The sequence below is a fragment of the Ranitomeya imitator genome, chromosome 4, assembly GCF_032444005.1.
Source record: "Ranitomeya imitator isolate aRanImi1 chromosome 4, aRanImi1.pri, whole genome shotgun sequence".
NCBI classification, from domain to species: Eukaryota; Metazoa; Chordata; class Amphibia; order Anura; family Dendrobatidae; genus Ranitomeya; species Ranitomeya imitator.
The window spans coordinates 668,451,887-668,474,936 of NC_091285.1; the positions used below are offsets into that span (position 1 = coordinate 668,451,887).

Genomic DNA, 23,050 nt, shown 5'->3' on the forward strand with positions numbered 1-23,050 from the left:
GCAATGGATTCTCTGCAAAGTATTAAAAACGAACATTTTATTTATGGTAAGGTCAATCTGTCCAATTACTTTTGAGCCCCTCCATTTAGGAGGCTTTCTAGAAAAATGGCTGCAATTCCTAAATGTTTCACAGGACATTTTTATTCAATCCTTTTAACCTGAAAGTCTCCACTTCAATGGCATCTCAGTTGTTTCATTTTACGTCCAAAATAGTGGCCTGCAGAGCTGAAATCACGAAGATTCTGTCACTGTCCAAATATTTCTGGACCTAACTGCATACTACATCGGCTAGGTCTCTCCCATGTAAAGATTTCAAAGCAGACTTGGGTTTCTAAATGTGCCGTTCAAGCTCTTTAGACAATGCACCAAAAAAAATGGGGAACTTTGAGGACCATAGAAAGAGAGGCCGGCCAAAGAAACTTGTGTAGCAGATGAAATACGCATCATGTTTACTTTCCTTTGAAATAAGAAGATGCCCAGCAGTGCCATCAACTCAGAACTGACAGCAACGAGAGGGACCCAGCTGCACCCATCTACTGTTCATAGAAGCCTGGCCAGAAGTAGTCTACATATAAATTGCCACCAAAGACCATACCTTCCACATGGTAGCAAAGCCAAGTGACTCATCTATTCATGAAAGCGTAGGAGGTACAGAAAAGTGATGATCTGGACAGATGAATCAGAATGTGAAATATATGATTGTAACAGAAGACAGTTTGTACCCAATGAGATGTAGAGCAGCACAATAATGAGGGTCTACAGGAACAGTGATGCTTGGTAGAGGCTCCATGCACGTTTTCGCACAGCATTCATCAAATGAAGTTGTGGATTGGGTCAGGTTTAATTGTGTCCTCAATGTTAAGAAGCACAAGCAGATACTTATCCATCATTCAATACATCAGCGAGGCTTCTGATTAGCTCCAAATTTATTCAGCAGCAGATCAATGGCTCCAAACATACGGTCAATGCCATTAAGAACTTCTTCAGTGTAAAGAAGAACAAGGAGTCCTGGAAGTGATGCGTTTCATTAATTGATAAAAATAAACGATTAACACTTCCAGTTTTGAAAGCATTCTTACTTTCTAGCATTTTTTTTCCACACCTGTTAAAAACTTTTGCACCATAATGTATGCAACCTTATAATACTTCCTATTGTATCAATGGGAGGGACTTAAAACAAGTCTGTGTCACCTAGAGAGATAGGCTACTGTACAGCAAATTGACTTTGCGGTGACCAAATTTAGCATAAGTAGAACAAGGAATTTAAATATTGGTCACCTAGAGAGGAACTCAGGAAATCTTCAGATAAATTCACATAGAATTCACAGCTGGATCACTTGCCGCGAGATTACTTTCCAAAAGCCATAGAAAATGTAGACTGTTCACAAAATAGAAGCAGTTTGTTGCGCCCTGTAAGTGGATGTTTCGTTACGCATAATTTTGCATTTCTCTCCTTGCAGGTGTTTCTAGAGGAGTAGGTTTCATTCGATTCGATAAAAGGATAGAGGCTGAAGAGGCCATCAAAGGGTTGAACGGGCAAAAACCTCTTGGTGCCAGTGAACCAATAACCGTGAAATTTGCCAACAACCCTAGTCAGAAAACAGGCCAAGCTCTGCTTACCCACCTTTACCAGACCACAGCCCGGAGGTACACAGGACCTCTTCACCACCAGACACAGAGATTCAGGTGAGAGACCCACCACCCAAAATACAGTCCTTTGTAAAATATCAAACCTCTCATCTCCCTTCTTGAACTTTCCCCACTTCATGCCACAGTCCCATCACTCATACCATACATCTGTCACTAACAGTGTATAATCAAAGCTCTTCATAATTAATTTTTCTGATTTTCAATACCAACTCATCGTATTCTCTATGGCTTTCTTATATACCACCTACAACTGATGTCTATACATTGCTTAAGCCCTTTGCAGGTGTTTTGTTGATGTATAGGTGCCATACTCTTGCATAAACTATAGAATAGGAAGTGGTGGACCTCTCTTTTTGGGGTTCTTCCTTGCCGCCTTACGGTCTGCCAACACCCATTATTATCCTTCCACCACATACCTTTTTCTCAACATTTCCTTGATTCCCAACTTTTGCCATCCATCTATATTACTATATTTATGTCACCACCTTCGTAGATCTCCATGTCTTGCTTATATGATATCCAAACGTGGTCTTCAACATGTCCCATGACACAATTAGCTGTCTCGAAACTTAGTACAATAAAACATGACACATCTTGATCCCAGATTATTTGAAATGCCATCAAGTCTTTCCAAGTTCTCCATCCAAAAAGACCTTCTATATTACTGTATTTATGTCACCACCTTCGTAGATCTCCATGTCTCGCTTATAGGATATCCAAATGTGGTCTTCAACATGGCCCATGACACAATTAGCTGTATCGAAACCTAGTACAATTATATATGACACATCTTGATCCCAGATTATTTGAAATGCCCTTAAAGCATCCAGGCATATAAAAAAACATTGTGCGGATATCAAAAAGTCTATGAACCATTGTCCGAGACAGGGACAACTTCCTTTCTCCAAGAATCCCTCTATAATTTACACATTTACAATGTTTTGATTGATGACCAAGCTTTGGAGTTTAGATGTTTCCAGGTGGTATTGTGATATTGTTGTATTCTCGGGAAGACTATCATCCTGCACAATAGCAAAAGTTGTCAAACACAGGGCCAATTGATCAACGCACGAGAAGTCTTGTCAACATTGTCTTGTCATGGTTGAATGCTGGTTGTATGGATTTTGAGATTGATTACTAAGACCTAGGCAACGTCTGTTGGGTTATGACCAACACAAACTGGTTACCCAACTGGAAATCACTGAATAGAAGTTTCCTGGTGACACAAAAAGTGGAAATGTCTACTGTAGGGTATGGTTGTGAAGCATTGCGTGGCTAATGGTGCCCACTATTGGGTGATGTTGCATAGATCCAAACTTTCATGACTATGCTTCAGCAGAAAAGACTGTGTGACCATATGTGTGAAAGAAGTAGACCAGTGTCATGTATGTGATGATATGTAGGGATACATGCATTGATGTATGGAATACAGTTGTGGTCAGCTCCCGACTCTTTGGTTTTTTTTTCTTTGTTTCCTTTTTTTTTTCCACTACTTTTTTCCTTTCTTTTTTTTGTTCTTCGTGTTCCTCCGGCGCGGCATTGTGGCCCCCATCCCTCTATTCCTTGCGTGATGACTAACGTACCACTCCCTCTCCTGTCCCTTCTCTCACAGGCTGGACTCTTTAATAAACATGGCGTATGGAGTCAAGAGGTAAATAAGAGACCCAGACCCATCCCTTTGGTCACTTTGCGCTCTTTTCTTAGTCTGTACCCACTGCGGCTTAATGAACGGGCTGAGATACCCTTCTGAAAAGGGTGATACGTTCACGAGAGATGTAGATTAAAAGGGTATTTGGTCTGAATAGTAACAGCAAGGGTCATCACAACGATTGGGTAAATATCATTTTTTGGCTCTGGGCCGCTAAGGATAAAACATTGTGACCCCATAGGTACCTTGATGGGAGCTTTTACAGTTCTTCATAAAATTCCATAATAATCCTCGTAGTCGTGCAACATCATTCGGCCTTTTTGCTCCTTTACATGGGAAGAGGGAATATTTTCTCCTTGCCTATGCAACTATGAGTCTGCACAGGTCCAGCCTTCTTTATAGACACCTAAAATAGGAAAGAGGCAAAAACCTAATTCAGCCATTCCTACTAACGAAGGACTGGACAACACCAGAAGAAGGCCCTTGGTCGGTTCTCTGTTTTTATGGATATTCCCTACATACTAACCCGAGACGGTATCTCTCGCCCGTACAATAACCGGCAGTTCCCCGTCCTCTCCCCTACTTAGATTCATGGCTGACTATAAATTATTTGCTACCTTTTGGCTGCTCTGAGATTTTTGTTTTTGAGTATTTTGGATTTTTCTTTCAGTTTTGGTGTTACCTGTTTGTTCTCTTTGTTTTGTTTTTTTTTTAGACTTTTTTTTACCATATTGTTCTGACTGTGTTGTGTTGTGTCGTTTGTATCGTCTAAAGTGAAAAGCAGATATAATTACATGGTGTTAGCGCTGTTATTGTGCCGTTAGCCATAACAATCAATCAGATATTAGCGCTAATGGACAGTCATTTTAGCTAAAAACCCTTATGACCTCTTTGGAACTATGATACCATCAACTACACTTTGCTTCGAGGTAGGCATGACCAACAATAGAACTTACCGCTAAGGTCACCTGATCACCATCTCAGCAGAGCTCTTATTTGATTGTTTATTATGTGGGACAGAATTTTGCTTCTATATCCACCATGTTATTAAAGAGGACCTGCCACTTGCTCTTAAAATTGATTTAAATACCTTCTTAATATCCCTGAGCTCCCCTGATTCTGCCACGCTTTTCCGTTTTGCGCTGCGTTGCTCCATTGCAGAGATAATCAAATTTATTTCTTCTGGCGCCCAATATGTGAAATCTCTGGTTGAAGCACAACTGGGCGTTTCTTCAGAGCCTTTTCTCTAAGTGTATACTTTCATGCCTCCCTCCCAGATGTTGCCAATCACAGCTTAGCATTGATTGGTAGTGTCTGGGAGAAAGAGGTAAAAGTGCACACTCCCAGAGAAGACTATGAAGAAGTGTCAATTTGCACTACAAGCGGAGATTTCACATACTGTCCTACAGAAAATACAAAGTTGAATATCTCTGGAAAGGAGCGACCCTGCGCAAAATGGAAGAGAGCAGTAGAATCAGGGGACTTTTTTACAAGGTATTTAACACCATTGTTTAGGAGCAAGTGATAGGTCTACTTTAAGCTTTCAGACATTTTGTTATGTTCTGCATATAGAGATACGGTAACTATTAAAAAACACACTAGTGCACACAGGGTAAAAAATAACCAATATATATATATATATATATATCAATATATATTAATAGATAAATAGAACTACCCCAAGGACATCCAGTGTGTAAGTATCGCAGTGGGACACTACATATAATGAAGGGGAAATTTCGAGCTCCACATAGAAAAAAATCCCATAAAAACAATCAGAGCAAGGATGTGGTCATAAAAATTGCTTTATTAATTACATAAAACTCAGACTATACCATACAATAACAAAAAAATGCATATATATAAAAAATGTATCACAATTATATATAAAAAAATGTATAAGTGCCTGTAGTTAACTGATGTCCATATATGTAAATCCTGTGTCCGTTATAACATGTCAATATGGCCCATAAAAATACAAAAGATGAGAGAAAAAACAACTATGAAAAAAAATGTGTCAGATAAAAGCAGAAATCTGCGATAATGGGAGTGTAAACGATACTCAATCTAATGTGCAAATAGTGCATATATGTGAAGCAACCAAACACTGCAAGCGGCAGCAAACAATAAAGTGCATGAGCCAATGGGCAATATAAGGGGACACTTACTATATATATAAATCCGATTCCAGGGACCACCAGTCACTATCCAGGGCACCCCGACGCGCGTTTCGGACGCACGATCCTTCGTCAGGGGGTGTATAATTCTACCAACAACAGGGGCTTTATATATGGTCCTATCTTAATGGGTTACCGATGGCAGCCGCCATTACGGCATCAACGGCGCATGCGCCGCCGGGATACCCGGAAGCCAATGCCAGAGACGCCATGTGACCGGACGCACAGGGTGAATTCCTGGCGTTGCCAAGGCCACAGTGACGCTCCCGACACGGCCGCCGGACTCCTAGCCACGCATGCGCACCGCCGAGGATGCGCCATGGGATCCTAATCCTAATGTGACGTAAATAAAAGACAAGCGTGTTATACACGCGTGCGCACTCATGCGCACTGGGCTCCAGATGTAATATGCCTCCTAACAGTGGCGTATAACATAATTAATTATATACGAAAAAATGTATTAAAATGGTGTAAGTATATAGAAAAAAAAATATATATATATAAAAAAGAAAGCTATTCTAGTAAAAGTGAGACAAATTAATACTGTAAGAGCATGTGTGATTATATGTAATTCTATCCCAAAAATGAAATATGTGTGAAAATTGAAAAAACATATATAACAATGAATACTAATCCTAATTCTACTTATTATATTATACACAAAGGTATTCCAGCGATGCTTGACATTCCCACTATGTTCCGCATGAGTCCGCATCCATATAAAAGTCAGTCACCAGTATATATTGTGTAAGGAGCAAGTGCAACCAACGGACAAGATCCATCCGCAGACATCCAGGGAAAAAGGACCAAATCACTCAAGAAGGTAAGTCTCAAACAATATAACAGGAGCCTATGGTACAAAACATATGGAATTAATATCAAGTAATATATACAAAAACCACTGAAGTGTTAAAATTATTAAAAAATTATAAATAAAAACGACTAAAATAAATAATGTGTGTACATATGCATTATTAGCTCATAAGAATTAAAAGCAAGAATATAAAAACAACAACAAGAGAACAAAAAGACCGTTCATGGATTATTCTAAAAATGGGGCGAAGCTCAAGTTCTCATTCAGGCCATTCGGGGCCACAGTATCTAACAACCATATCCATTTGGTTTCAAGTTTAGCCAGAGGTTTGCTAATTTTACCACCCCTTTCATTAACTACGATTTTATCAATACCAAATACCTGTAAAAGGGATGCATCACAATTGTGGTGTACTTTAAAATGCTTGGGTATTGTTTTTAAAGAATTGATATCTTCATTATCTTTAGCAGCCAGGATACCCAAAATATGCTCACGTGTACGAACTTTCAATTGACGTGTCGTCATCCCTATATATATAAGAGCACAGGGACATTGGGCAAAATAGATCACTGCTTTTGTTGTACACGTAATGGAGTGTTTAATTTTGTATGTGGCCGTGCCTTTAGCATTCATAAATGTTTGAGCCCTCTTAATGTTCGGGCAGGCCACACAATTCCCACAAGGTCTGCATCCCATTATTGGTTTGGTTTTATTTATAAAGGATACCGATGGTTTAGGATCTCCTACGTAGTGGCTCCTAACCAGGGTGTCCCTCAAGTTACGTGATCTTCTGAATGTTATATTGGGATGATCCCCAATATATTGTGCTAAAATTGGGTCACCTTGGAGGATAGGCCAAGATTTTGTGAGAAGCTGACGCATTAATTCTGATTGGCCATGGAATTGAGTGATAAATCTAGTTGGTTGGATTGACGGCTTGGTTTTCATAGAGTATAATGTCTGATGTCGAGTCGTATATTTGGCTCTATTAAAGGCCTTTTTGATTGATCGGTGGCTATAACCCTGTTCTAAAAATCTGGCTTTCAAATCAGTTGATTGTTTCAAAAAATCGTCTTCATTAGTGCATATTCTTCTAAGACGTAGAAATTGACCAATCTGTATGGATCTTATCATAGCTTTCGGGTGTGATGATGTGGCATGAAGGAATGAATTGACGGATGTAGGTTTCCTGTATAAGTCAGTAACCAAAAAATTATCCTCACCACGTTTTACATACACATCTAGGAACTCAATACAGTTGGAGTCACATTTAAAAGTTAGATGTATATTATTAGAGTTCTGATTGAGCTGACCCATAAATTCCTCTAGCAGTGTTCTTGATCCCTGCCAAATAAAAAAGATGTCATCAATGAAGCGCACCCACAAGGGGATGCGCTCCATTGATGCCATAAGGTCAGATGCAAGGAGGTCCCTCTCCCACAGCCCCAGGAATAGATTTGCGTACGCAGGCGCAAAGGATGCGCCCATGGCGGTGCCCTGGAGCTGTAGGTAGAGGGACCCCTTAAAAATAAAAAAGTTATGTGACAAAGAAAATTGGAGGAGTTCCAGAATGAAGTTGCTCATGTTCGTGGATATCATTGATGTGTCCAGAAAATACCGTATAGCCCTTAATCCATCATTGTGGCGGATATTAGTGTATAATGACTCCACATCGCAAGACACAAGTAATGTGTCATTGTCGATGTGGAGTCCATCCACTTTCTTTAAAAAATCGTTCGTATCCTTTACAAACGAGGGCAACTCCTCGACAAGTGGTTTCAATTTGAAGTCAATAAATTTATTAATGTTTTCCATGAAGTTGCCACACCCAGATATTATAGGTCTACCCGGTGGTGTAACACTATTTTTGTGTACTTTGGGCAGTAGATATAACGTGGGAATAACTGGTTCTGTAACCTGTAAGGCCAAGAACAATTCCTTGGTGATTATTCCATTCTCCTTAGCTTCTTTCAAGATTCCCATCAGTTCCTTACCAAATTTTTCCAGAGGATTGAACGTTAATTTCTTATAACACACCTCTACTTTTAATTGTTTAAATGCTTCCGCCTCATAAAGTGTTTTAGGCCAGATTACTATACTTCCACCCTTATCTGCAGGTTTTATTAAGATATCACTCATCCCCTGTAATTTAACCAAACTCTGTTTTTCCCCATAACTGAGATTATCCATATTGGGGTAACACGGGATTTTGTCAAATTCCTTGCTCACCGTCTGTACAAATATCTCCAATGTTGGGCAGGAGGATAAAGGTGGAAATCTACGTGAGCATGTTTGTATTGATTTTGGAATCTTACCGTCCTCACTTTCACTGTGTTCCCGTGCTAGTTCTTCCAAGATATTCAGTGGAAGAACTATCTTGGAAGAACTAGCACGGGAACACAGTGAAAGTGAGGACGGTAAGATTCCAAAATCAATACAAACATGCTCACGTAGATTTCCACCTTTATCCTCCTGCCCAACATTGGAGATATTTGTACAGACGGTGAGCAAGGAATTTGACAAAATCCCGTGTTACCCCAATATGGATAATCTCAGTTATGGGGAAAAACAGAGTTTGGTTAAATTACAGGGGATGAGTGATATCTTAATAAAACCTGCAGATAAGGGTGGAAGTATAGTAATCTGGCCTAAAACACTTTATGAGGCGGAAGCATTTAAACAATTAAAAGTAGAGGTGTGTTATAAGAAATTAACGTTCAATCCTCTGGAAAAATTTGGTAAGGAACTGATGGGAATCTTGAAAGAAGCTAAGGAGAATGGAATAATCACCAAGGAATTGTTCTTGGCCTTACAGGTTACAGAACCAGTTATTCCCACGTTATATCTACTGCCCAAAGTACACAAAAATAGTGTTACACCACCGGGTAGACCTATAATATCTGGGTGTGGCAACTTCATGGAAAACATTAATAAATTTATTGACTTCAAATTGAAACCACTTGTCGAGGAGTTGCCCTCGTTTGTAAAGGATACGAACGATTTTTTAAAGAAAGTGGATGGACTCCACATCGACAATGACACATTACTTGTGTCTTGCGATGTGGAGTCATTATACACTAATATCCGCCACAATGATGGATTAAGGGCTATACGGTATTTTCTGGACACATCAATGATATCCACGAACATGAGCAACTTCATTCTGGAACTCCTCCAATTTTCTTTGTCACATAACTTTTTTATTTTTAAGGGGTCCCTCTACCTACAGCTCCAGGGCACCGCCATGGGCGCATCCTTTGCGCCTGCGTATGCAAATCTATTCCTGGGGCTGTGGGAGAGGGACCTCCTTGCATCTGACCTTATGGCATCAATGGAGCGCATCCCCTTGTGGGTGCGCTTCATTGATGACATCTTTTTTATTTGGCAGGGATCAAGAACACTGCTAGAGGAATTTATGGGTCAGCTCAATCAGAACTCTAATAATATACATCTAACTTTTAAATGTGACTCCAACTGTATTGAGTTCCTAGATGTGTATGTAAAACGTGGTGAGGATAATTTTTTGGTTACTGACTTATACAGGAAACCTACATCCGTCAATTCATTCCTTCATGCCACATCATCACACCCGAAAGCTATGATAAGATCCATACCGATTGGTCAATTTCTACGTCTTAGAAGAATATGCACTAATGAAGACGATTTTTTGAAACAATCAACTGATTTGAAAGCCAGATTTTTAGAACAGGGTTATAGCCACCGATCAATCAAAAAGGCCTTTAATAGAGCCAAATATACGACTCGACATCAGACATTATACTCTATGAAAACCAAGCCGTCAATCCAACCAACTAGATTTATCACTCAATTCCATGGCCAATCAGAATTAATGCGTCAGCTTCTCACAAAATCTTGGCCTATCCTCCAAGGTGACCCAATTTTAGCACAATATATTGGGGATCATCCCAATATAACATTCAGAAGATCACGTAACTTGAGGGACACCCTGGTTAGGAGCCACTACGTAGGAGATCCTAAACCATCGGTATCCTTTTTAAATAAAACCAAACCAATAATGGGATGCAGACCTTGTGGGAATTGTGTGGCCTGCCCGAACATTAAGAGGGCTCAAACATTTATGAATGCTAAAGGCACGGCCACATACAAAATTAAACACTCCATTACGTGTACAACAAAAGCAGTGATCTATTTTGCCCAATGTCCCTGTGCTCTTATATATATAGGGATGACGACACGTCAATTGAAAGTTCGTACACGTGAGCATATTTTGGGTATCCTGGCTGCTAAAGATAATGAAGATATCAATTCTTTAAAAACAATACCCAAGCATTTTAAAGTACACCACAATTGTGATGCATCCCTTTTACAGGTATTTGGTATTGATAAAATCGTAGTTAATGAAAGGGGTGGTAAAATTAGCAAACCTCTGGCTAAACTTGAAACCAAATGGATATGGTTGTTAGATACTGTGGCCCCGAATGGCCTGAATGAGAACTTGAGCTTCGCCCCATTTTTAGAATAATCCATGAACGGTCTTTTTGTTCTCTTGTTGTTGTTTTTATATTCTTGCTTTTAATTCTTATGAGCTAATAATGCATATGTACACACATTATTTATTTTAGTCGTTTTTATTTATAATTTTTTAATAATTTTAACACTTCAGTGGTTTTTGTATATATTACTTGATATTAATTCCATATGTTTTGTACCATAGGCTCCTGTTATATTGTTTGAGACTTACCTTCTTGAGTGATTTGGTCCTTTTTCCCTGGATGTCTGCGGATGGATCTTGTCCGTTGGTTGCACTTGCTCCTTACACAATATATACTGGTGACTGACTTTTATATGGATGCGGACTCATGCGGAACATAGTGGGAATGTCAAGCATCGCTGGAATACCTTTGTGTATAATATAATAAGTAGAATTAGGATTAGTATTCATTGTTATATATGTTTTTTCAATTTTCACACATATTTCATTTTTGGGATAGAATTACATATAATCACACATGCTCTTACAGTATTAATTTGTCTCACTTTTACTAGAATAGCTTTCTTTTTTATATATATATTTTTTTTTTTCTATATACTTACACCATTTTAATACATTTTTTCGTATATAATTAATTATGTTATACGCCACTGTTAGGAGGCATATTACATCTGGAGCCCAGTGCGCATGAGTGCGCACGCGTGTATAACACGCTTGTCTTTTATTTACGTCACATTAGGATTAGGATCCCATGGCGCATCCTCGGCGGTGCGCATGCGTGGCTAGGAGTCCGGCGGCCGTGTCGGGAGCGTCACTGTGGCCTTGGCAACGCCAGGAATTCACCCTGTGCGTCCGGTCACATGGCGTCTCTGGCATTGGCTTCCGGGTATCCCGGCGGCGCATGCGCCGTTGATGCCGTAATGGCGGCTGCCATCGGTAACCCATTAAGATAGGACCATATATAAAGCCCCTGTTGTTGGTAGAATTATACACCCCCTGACGAAGGATCGTGCGTCCGAAACGCGCGTCGGGGTGCCCTGGATAGTGACTGGTGGTCCCTGGAATCGGATTTATATATATAGTAAGTGTCCCCTTATATTGCCCATTGGCTCATGCACTTTATTGTTTGCTGCCGCTTGCAGTGTTTGGTTGCTTCACATATATGCACTATTTGCACATTAGATTGAGTATCGTTTACACTCCCATTATCGCAGATTTCTGCTTTTATCTGACACTTTTTTTCATAGTTGTTTTTTCTCTCATCTTTTGTATTTTTATGGGCCATATTGACATGTTATAACGGACACAGGATTTACATATATGGACATCAGTTAACTACAGGCACTTATACATTTTTTTATATATAATTGTGATACATTTTTTATATATATGCATTTTTTTGTTATTGTATGGTATAGTCTGAGTTTTATGTAATTAATAAAGCAATTTTTATGACCACATCCTTGCTCTGATTGTTTTTATGGGATTTTTTTCTATGTGGAGCTCGAAATTTCCCCTTCATTATATAGAAATAACTGTAGTAGTACTGCCTGGTATCTAATTACGTGTTAGATACACTCCCCAGTAGAAAGTATCTAACTTTTGGCTGTAAACACTCCATGTTCCTAAGCCAGTTTTCTATCATCCTTAGATAATGACATGGGTTTGTGATTTTAGATTGCTCACATTTGGCTTATTAGTGGAGGTGGGGCTTCTAGAGTGGCCATAAAAAATGTAAAATAAATATGTACATGAGCTATTCCAAAAATTAGAATGGTCAAGGAAGTGAGCCAGCCCCATAATAGTAAGTCACAGTGCTCAATAACAATGCCAGTCAGTCATAGTACTCCTATAGCAGTGTGGGTAACATTATTCCCATAGCAGAGCTAACCGCAATAGTACCAGCAACAGTCCCCAGAATAGAGCCAGCCATAGTGCGCCCATAAGAGCAAGCCACAGTCCACTCGTAACAGTGCCAAAGTGCCCTCATAACTGTGCTAGCTATAGTCCGCTCATTACATTGCCAGGCATAGTACCACTATAACGGAGGCAAAAACAGCGCCCTAATGACTGGGAGAGCCACGGGATCCGATAAGAGCGAGCCACAGGGCTCTCATAACTGTGCCAGGCATAGTACCCTCACAACAGAGCCAATCAAAGTACCCTAGTGTCACGTACCCACTTCTCAGCACGCGACTTGGGGTTGCGCCTGCAAGGGTTAATCTATCTTCCTTACCTACTGTATCCTCACCCATCCCTTGTAGATTGTGAGCCCTCGCGGGCAGGGTCCTCTCTCCTCCTGTACCAGTTGTGTTGTGAATTCCGCTCTTGGGCTCCCTCTGGTGGTTGTAAGTGGCACTTTTGTGAGTTCTGCTCTTGGGCTCCCTCTTGTGGTTTCAAGTGGTATGGCTGCTCCTTAGAGTTAGCTGTCATCAGCTGCCTCCACTTATCGTCTCTTCTGCTCGGCTATTTAGGCCTGGCTGTTCCTTCAGCCAGTGCCACTTGTAAATGGTTCCTGGTTGGATTCACATTTCTTTGGATTTCCCTGTTATCCTGACCAGTTCAGCAAAGCTAAGTTTTTGCTTGCGCTTTTCTGTTCACAGATTGTGGACTTATCCGTTCAGTGCTTTCTATGTTTGTCCAGCGTTATCAGTATGAATTAATTCTGTCTTGCTGGAAGCTCTGGGAAGCAGATTTACCCTCCACACCTTTAGTCAGGTGTGGAGATTTTTTTTGTAAACTCTGCGTGGATTTTTGTAGTGTTTTATACTGACCGCACAGTATTCCATCCTGTCCTATCTATCAAGCTAGACTGGCCTCCTGTGCTCATCCTGGTTTCATTCTGTGTATGTCTTTTTCCTCTCCACTCACAGTCATTATTTGTGGGGGGGCTAATCTATCCTTTGGGGATTTTCTCTGAGGCAAGATAGTTTTCCTGCTTCTGTCTTTAGGGGTAGTTAGCTCTTAGGCTGTGACGAGATGCCTAGGGAGAGTTAGGAGCATTCCACGGCTACTTCTAGTGTTGTGTTGAGCTTAGGGACTGCGGTCAGTACAGTTATCACTTCCTTCAGAGCTCGTTCCATGTTGCTCCTAGACCACCGCATCATAACACAGTTGTGACTTGTATTGTTCAAGGTTATTGTACCTGTTTTTATTATGTATACCCCTCCTCACATGTAAAGCGCCATGGAATAAATGGCGCTATAATAATAAATAATAATAATAATCTCCCCTCTCTCAGTCCAGTATTCAACCTCTGGCCTATGCTGTAATGGGAGCATAAATCACACACCGACTCAGGCCACACACCCGCTCATACACGCTCCCACCACTCACCGAACACACGGGCGATGAGTCCCAGAAATATTACTACTATTGTCTGCCAAGCATAAGGCTACGGATTCTTTAGAACATGCAAGGTTCAACTTATTAAAGTTTTATGCTTTAATAGAAAAGGTACAGTGCTTACAATAAAAAGGGTATAAAATATGGTAATAAAAAGTGACATACAAATGTGAAAAACAGTTATACAAATAAACGGGAGAAAACTTACAGCAATATCTAACTTTGTAGTCTGCTTTCTGCTCCCTGAGTGGGGTACGAATATGGACTGGAACACATCAGCTTGGCTGCCCCTCAAACTGTGAACACCCCCCTTTGGGTGTAGGTCTCATTTATAGAGTCATCCTGGAGGTCAAATTTCTAGACCAGCCTCTCATGTTAATATTTATAATTGCTTGTTTGTTGACTGGGCCATGAACAATCCACCAATGAATATATTATCTCCCCTGAAATTCCCTGTGTAAAGTTTCTCACAGACAGATAATGTCAGGTTGTAATTGACATCTCTCTTCAAAAGAGCCGAAGGTGTGAAACGTTTCCCCTTCCTGGTTCTTAGCAAGGCCCCCTGGCGAGATTGGAGACAGTTGACTACTTTCTCAGGATAATATATACTGTGACCCCTGTGAGACCTGCAGTCTCAGGACAGATGTTAAATTACTGCTGGTCACAGAAATATACCTATACATATTTCACTACACCTAATAACTGGGCAAGCCAGATTGCTTCATAGCAGTGCCAGCCTCCATACTTCCTCAAGAGTAGCAGCTACTGTACCCTAGATCAGAGACAATCACAGTCCTATCATCAAAGTGCCAACCATAGTATCACCATAAGAGAGCTTATCATAGTGTTCTAATAACTATGCCAGCGACAGTGCCCGATAACAGTGCCAGCCCATATTACCCCAAAACAGAGAACATCACAGTGCCATAATGAGTGGAATGGTCACAGTGCTCCATAACTGTGCCAGCTACAGTGCCCTGATAACAGTGCCAGCCCATATTACCCCAAAACAGAGAAAATCACAGTGCCCTAATGAGTGGAATGGTCACAGTGCTCCTTAACTGTGCCAGCTACAGTGCCCTGATAACAGTGCTAGTCGTAGTACTGTGATAACAGTGCCAGTAATAGTGCCGTGATAACAGTGCCAGTCATAGTGCCGTGATAACAGTGCCAGTCATAGTGCCGTGATAACAGTGCCAGTCATAGTGCTGTGATAACAGTGCCAGTCATAGTGCCGTGATAACAGTGCCAGTCATAGTGCCGTGATAACGGTGCCAGTCATAGTGCTGTGATAACAGTGCCAGTCATAGTGCTGTGATAATGGTGCCAGTCATAGTGCCGTGATAACAGTGCCAGTCATAGTGCCGTGATAACGGTGCCAGTCATAGTGCTGTGATAACAGTGCCAGTCATAGTGCTGTGATAATGGTGCCAGTCATAGTGCCGTGATAACAGTGCCAGCCCATATTACCCCAAAACAGAGAACATCACAGTGCCATAATGAGTGGAATGGTCACAGTGCTCCATAACTGTGCCAGCTACAGTGCCCTGATAACAGTGCCAGCCCATATTACCCCAAAACAGAGAAAATCACAGTGCCCTAATGAGTGGAATGGTCACAGTGCTCCTTAACTGTGCCAGCTACAGTGCCCTGATAACAGTGCTAGTCGTAGTACTGTGATAACAGTGCCAGTAATAGTGCCGTGATAACAGTGCCAGTCATAGTGCCGTGATAACAGTGCCAGTCATAGTGCCGTGATAACAGTGCCAGTAATAGTGCCGTGATAACAGTGCCAGTCATAGTGCTGTGATAACAGTGCCAGTCATAGTGCCGTGATAACGGTGCCAGTCATAGTGCCGTGATAACAGTGTCACAGTGCCAGTCATAGTGCTGTGATAACAGTGCCAGTCATAGTGCTGTGATAACAGTGCCAGTCATAGTGCCGTGATAACAGTGCCAGTCATAGTGCCGTGATAACAGTGCCAGTCATAGTGCCGTGATAACAGTGCCAGTCATAGTGCCGTGATAACAGTGCCAGTAATAGTGCCGTGATAACAGTGCCAGTCATAGTGCTGTGATAACAGTGCCAGTCATAGTGCCGTGATAACAGTGCCAGTCATAGTGCCGTGATAACAGTGCCAGTAATAGTGCCGTGATAACAGTGCCAGTCATAGTGCTGTGATAACAGTGCCAGTCATAGTGCTGTGATAACGGTGCCAGTCATAGTGCTGTGATAATGGTGCCAGTCATAGTGCTGTGATAACAGTGCCAGTCATAGTGCTGTGATAACAGTGCCAGTCATAGTGCTGTGATAACGGTGCCAGTCATAGTGCTGTGATAATGGTGCCAGTCATAGTGCCGTGATAACAGTGCCAGTCATAGTGCCGTGATAACGGTGCCAGTCATAGTGCTGTGATAACAGTGCCAGTCATAGTGCTGTGATAATGGTGCCAGTCATAGTGCCGTGATAACAGTGCCAGCCCATATTACCCCAAAACAGAGAACATCACAGTGCCATAATGAGTGGAATGGTCACAGTGCTCCATAACTGTGCCAGCTACAGTGCCCTGATAACAGTGCCAGCCCATATTACCCCAAAACAGAGAAAATCACAGTGCCCTAATGAGTGGAATGGTCACAGTGCTCCTTAACTGTGCCAGCTACAGTGCCCTGATAACAGTGCTAGTCGTAGTACTGTGATAACAGTGCCAGTAATAGTGCCGTGATAACAGTGCCAGTCATAGTGCCGTGATAACAGTGCCAGTCATAGTGCCGTGATAACAGTGCCAGTAATAGTGCCGTGATAACAGTGCCAGTCATAGTGCTGTGATAACAGTGCCAGTCATAGTGCCGTGATAACGGTGCCAGTCATAGTGCTGTGATAACAGTGCCAGTCATAGTGCTGTGATAACAGTGCCAGTCATAGTGCCGTGATAACAGTGCCAGTCATAGTGCCGTGATAACAGTGCCAGTCATAGTGCCGTGATAACAGTGCCAGTCATAGTGCCGTGATAACAGTGCCAGTAATAGTGCCGTGATAACAGTGCCAGTCATAGTGCTGTGATAACAGTGCCAGTCATAGTGCCGTGATAACAGTGCCAGTCATAGTGCCGTGATAACAGTGCCAGTAATAGTGCCGTGATAACAGTGCCAGTCATAGTGCTGTGATAACAGTGCCAGTCATAGTGCTGTGATAACGGTGCCAGTCATAGTGCTGTGATAATGGTGCCAGTCATAGTGCTGTGATAACAGTGCCAGTCATAGTGCTGTGATAACAGTGCCAGTCATAGTGCTGTGATAACGGTGCCAGTCATAGTGCTGTGATAATGGTGCCAGTCATAGTGCCGTGATAACAGTGCCAGTCATAGTGCTGTGATAACAGTGCCAGTCATAGTGCCGTGATAACAGTGCCAGTCATAGTGCTGTGATAACAGTGCCAGTCATAGTGCTGTGATAATGGTGCCAGTCATAGTGCCGTGATAACAGTGCCAGTCATAGTGCCGTGATAACAGTGCCAGTAATAGTGCTGTGATAACGGTGCCAGTCATAGTGCTGTGATAACGGTGCCAGTCATAGTGCCGTGATAACAGTGCCAGTCATAGTGCTGTGATAACAGTGCCAGTCATAGTGCTGTGATAACGGTGCCAGTCATAGTGCTGTGATAATGGTGCCAGTCATAGTGCTGTGATAACAGTGCCAGTCATAGTGCTGTGATAACAGTGCCAGTCATAGTGCTGTGATAACGGTGCCAGTCATAGTGCTGTGATAATGGTGCCAGTCATAGTGCCGTGATAACAGTGCCAGTCATAGTGCTGTGATAACAGTGCCAGTCATAGTGCCGTGATAACAGTGCCAGTCATAGTGCTGTGATAACAGTGCCAGTCATAGTGCTGTGATAATGGTGCCAGTCATAGTGCCGTGATAACGGTGCCAGTCATAGTGCCGTGATAACAGTGCCAGTAATAGTGCTGTGATAACGGTGCCAGTCATAGTGCTGTGATAACGGTGCCAGTCATAGTGCCGTGATAACGGTGCCAGTCATAGTGCCGTGATAACAGTGCCAGTCACCGCTCTGCTTTACAGCTGACCGGCGCTGATTGTGCAGAGGAAAGCATAGCGCCGGAGGACAGACACGGAAGGTAAGTATGTAGTGTTTGTTTTTTTATGTTTACGCTGGTAACCAGGGTAAATATTGGGTTACTAAGCGCGGCCCTGCGCTTAGTAACCCGATGTTTACCCTGGTTACCAGCATCGTTGGTCGCTGGAGAACTGTCTGTGTGACAGCTCTCCAGCGACCAAACAGCGACGCTGCAGCGATCCGGATCGTTGTCTGGATCGCTGCAGCGTCGTTTAGTGTGAAGGTACCTTAAGAGTACCAGCTACGGTGCCCTAGAACTGAGCCAGCCACGCAGCTCTCATAACAATTCCAGCCCTAGTAGCCCAATAACAGAGCCAAATACAGCTTCCTCATAACTGTACCAACAGTGGTACCACCATACAGTCAAATAAAGCTGCCCCATAACAGTACCTTACGAGGGTGTCACGATACTAGTGGATACAACTGGACACCAGTGGCTTGGTCAAAGAGACTGCAGACACAATGGTTTAGCAATATTGTATTTGTGATTTAAATGCAATATAGCATATAAGTCCAGATAAATCTGTAGTCAATCCAATAAACGATAGTAGCAGAGCTGATACTCTGCGATACAGCATGCAAAGTCACTGAGCAATGAGTGCACAACAATGTCCAGCACTGACACAGTCTCTTGCAGAGCAGAAGTTTCTGAAGTCAGGTGTTCAGCAATCAGTCGGTCAGCAGGCAGGGATCCAGACGTGCAGGTTGGCAGAGGACTCCACCGTTAGGAAAGGACCAACAGGGATCGTAAGTCCAGGCTTGAGACTGCAGAGGAGCAAGGTCCAAAACATAATACACAAGCAATGAAACAGAACAGGTGCTGGCTTTATATACAGCTTTGGCAGGAAACAAGATGGCCAACGTAAAAACATCAAGATCTATGTTAACTGAGGGCAAGTCTAAGGGCAAGAGAAACAGATTCCAGGACTAGATACTGACAGAGGGTTAAATACAGCTTCCTCATAAAAGGACCGACCATAGCACCTCAATAACAGGGCCAGTTTCAGTGGCAACCATAATACTACAATAGCACTGTGTTGCCCATGGTTCCAATAACAGTGCCAACTACAGCTCCACCAGAATAGAGCCCTCTCCTAGGAGTGCCAGCTATTGTCTCCCAGAACAGATCCAGCCACATCCCACCAACAAGTGCCAACCATAGAGCTTATACTGTATAGTATACACTTACCTCCAGCTCCTCCATTATTAACTTTTGCAGGAAGTTCACAGATGACATCCAAAGTCCGCGCGGAAGTTCTGGTGACTGTGAGAAGCCTGGGAGGCTCAACAATCATTTAGATCATGGCTCTTAAGGCCTACATTTCAATTCTGCCATAGTACACAGAGGTGCTATTTCTTTAATATTATTATTATTATTATGTGGTTACATCAGAATATGTGCACCATCCCTAATATATTGAATGTATATCTGCATAGGCAGTGTCATGTGCAGATCAATTTCCAAGTTCGCATGCCACGGCAAATATAATTTATGTCCTGCTGTCATCGGCACAAGTCTAGTAATGAAACGTTAGGTCAGGACTTACTGTAAACTGGAACCTCTAACCATGTTCCAAGGAAAACCAAAGTTCCATAGAACTAAGCCTGAGAGCTAACTGGAAGTCAGCAACAATGTGAATGTAGTCTTCACTGTACCTGCAGTAACTGAAGTAGAACTGGAGTAGTAGACTGGGCATATCTCAGCATCAAGCCACCGAGTGCCTTATATTGACTCCTACATAGAGGTCCGCCTTGCCCTAGTTGTGTTATGTAGCTGAGAGCTAACAGAAAAGCAGTAAAATTTTACATTCCACTTTCCTGTTACTAGAGTAGTAGACCAAATGTACCACAGGAATATAATACTTGAATGTCCTGATGATCCATGTGCTCCTCATGTTGACGTAGCTGAAGAACTTCCATTTGAGCATACGTTCCTGAATCTTTGAGGATCATCCTTGTCCTTTTGGTGTCTTGATGTATCTGCTTGGGTTCTCTTCCATCCTATCATACATATTTGCAGTTAGTGTAAAACTCTAAGTCATTTCCATGTCTTCATCCCTCACTCTTTCTTTCATTAACTTGGTAGAAAGCGAAATGTTGGGCTCTTTTTCAGGTCAAGTAATCAATCACCTTTTTGTTCCTCAATATGGTATATTTTAGGGTGTCTTTCTTTCTAATGATTCACTCCTACTTTTCACTCTCATGGACCTATTCCTTACACCCAATGTAGTCCGCTCTCTTTCCTCCCCAGGTTCTCACCCATAACCATCGACAGTGTTACCAATCTTGCCGGAGTCAGTTTGACAGGTCCTACCTCTGCCGGCTGGTGCATCTTTGTCTACAACCTATCTCCGGAGGCTGACGAGAGCGTCCTGTGGCAACTGTTTGGGCCATTCGGTGCAGTGACAAACGTCAAAGTTATCCGGGACTTCACCACAAACAAGTGCAAAGGTTTCGGATTCGTCACCATGACAAACTACGACGAAGCGGCCATGGCCATTGCCAGTCTGAACGGATACCGGCTGGGGGATAGGGTCCTGCAAGTTTCATTCAAAACTAGTAAACAACACAAAGCATGAAAGAGGTCAATGAGTGGAGGGTAGGGAGAGTGAGAGAGAAGGTGTTCAGGCAAGAGGGTAAGGTATGCCAATGTCTAGACATGCATCACATTCTGCCACTCTTGAAATTATAGACAGACTGATTCGTGTTCAGCACAAAGATAAGCTTCCTGTGGTCTACCAGAACTGGATCTATTGGTTCATAGTTGACCACGTCTAGCATTTGGGAGCCAGTTCTGACTGTTCTAGGGTTTTATGAAGGGTCTGACGCCACTGGTGCCAACAAGCTGGGCACATGGCCTGCTAAATGGTCACCTATCTTAGAACTTTCAGAATTTGGTGTAACCACAGATTTGATTGGGCAGCATCCAAAATGAGTAAAAATTTTGGTAAAAAAGTGTCCCACCTCCATGGTCGAAACGGGCTGACATTTCAAGTAAAATAGCACGTGTTTGGTTTTTAACCTCTCTCACTTTGGTGGTGAACTGGTTTACTAACCTGCTGCCGTATGGCTTAGCACCATTTCACTGCCTCGATCCCTTATCCCATCCCCACCACTCGATATCCTCTCTTCTCCTTAAGAGTAATAAAACAAAGAAGTGAGAGCAGAAACGAGAGAACAAAAAAAAAATATCTATTTTTATAAAAAAGGAGAAAAAAAAATCTCAATGAGCATTTTAAGCCTTTCGCACTTGTCCCAAAATAAAGAGTCCATGAAAAATATATAGGTACATAATAATAGGTCTTTTAAAGCATTACGGGGTAAAGCAACAGAACAAATAAAAAGAAAAAACAAACAAACACAAAAATAAACTTTTTTACTACCAGTTAAAACACCCCCTTTCCGTGCTTGTGGCTTCCAAGAATTAGAAGTAAAACATATTATGCAAAAATAACTTGGGGGGGTCACAAAAATGTTGAAATTTCATAGTTACATTTATATTGGCAAGTGCAACAAAACATAAAAATTTTGATCATCATTTTTTTATTATTATTTATTTTTCTTTTTATTTTTTTTTCTTTGTGGATTGGTCATTAAACGGATAGTCATATTCGCTTCAGGAATTCAACAGAAAAATACACAACTTGCAATAATTCATATCATTTTAATTCCCCCAAGTTGTTATTGCCTAAGAGAAAAAAAATAAAAATATCCGAACCCGTGATGCATTTTAGATTTGAACTGCAATATATTTATATGTTCCGGGATTCCCAATTTTTGGGACTTGTTTAAAAGACTTTTCATTCAGACTGTCTTTATATATTTTACACAGTGGCCCCTGTTTTATTAATTAAAACATGCGACATCCATCATCATAATGGAAAAATCCCAAAAATTGTGTATTTTTTATTAATTATTATTATCGTTATTATTATTAAATATTGTGCCAGGCTTGAGTTAAAATGTCTAGACTGGTTAAAAGTTAAGCTCCAGTCCCACTTTATCAGGAGAAAAAGGAAGAAATCGAAAATTTCCAATTTATTTTCATTAATTCAAAAATATTAGAAAAAAAATAATATTTTTCGATTCCAACACTCAAACAGAAGCAAAAAAATTATTATTTAGATATAATGACTTACATTGAGAATCAGCTCTGCTCTACTATTGGAATTTCATAGGCTTCTAAAAAGTAGAATAAAAATAAAAAATCTAATTTCTCGAATTTTATTAAAGGAAATCAATCTGTCACCAAGTATTTGCAGTATGATCTAGTGGCTGAAACTCTGATTCCGGCAATGTATCACTTACTTTACTGGGTGCAACAGTCGTGATAGAATCACAGTTTTCTCTGCTGCAGATTTAACAGAAATCAGAATTCTGAGCTGTGTATAACCCCGCCCACATCACTGATTGGCCGCTTTCTGTGTATCAGAGCTGGGGGGGGGGGGTGTGGTTGGACTAGGAGGCATGAGACACCTAGTCCTGTAGTGATAATCTCCTGCTGATAAAACACTGATTTTATTGAAACAGCAAAACACAGCACAGTAAGTGACACATCGCCAGAATCAGGGTCGCTATCTCTACTTCATATTACGTAATTAAAATCCTCCTGACAGATTCCCTTTAATAGACGTAATAAAAATATTTTTATTACTATAATAATTTAATTAAATTAAATAATTAAAAAATAAAATAAAATGTGATACCAATTCAAAAATATTTCTTACTACTATAATTTAATTAAATGTAGTAATTAATAAAATACAATGTTAAACCAATTCAAATCTATATATATGATTTACAA

General features: G+C 41.3%; 1 protein-coding gene across 6 annotated transcripts in view; it reads left to right on the plus strand.

The window, feature by feature from the left end:
* Window positions 1-22,430, plus strand: part of ELAVL3 (ELAV like RNA binding protein 3) — a 101,494-nt gene extending 79,064 nt beyond the window's left edge. The window contains exons 5-7 of one of the 6 annotated variants that reach the window (XM_069767195.1): window positions 1,461-1,686; window positions 3,263-3,301; window positions 20,498-22,300. In XM_069767195.1, the coding sequence (XP_069623296.1) occupies window positions 1,461-1,686; window positions 3,263-3,301; window positions 20,498-20,825 (593 nt within the window). In that variant the 3' untranslated portion in view covers window positions 20,826-22,300. Of the gene's footprint in view, window positions 1-1,460; window positions 1,687-3,262; window positions 3,302-20,476 lie in introns of all 6 variants that reach the window. The other 5 variants (XM_069767193.1, XM_069767198.1, XM_069767196.1 and 2 more) reach the window with 5 other exon arrangements.
* The last annotated feature ends 620 nt before the right edge of the window (window positions 22,431-23,050 follow it).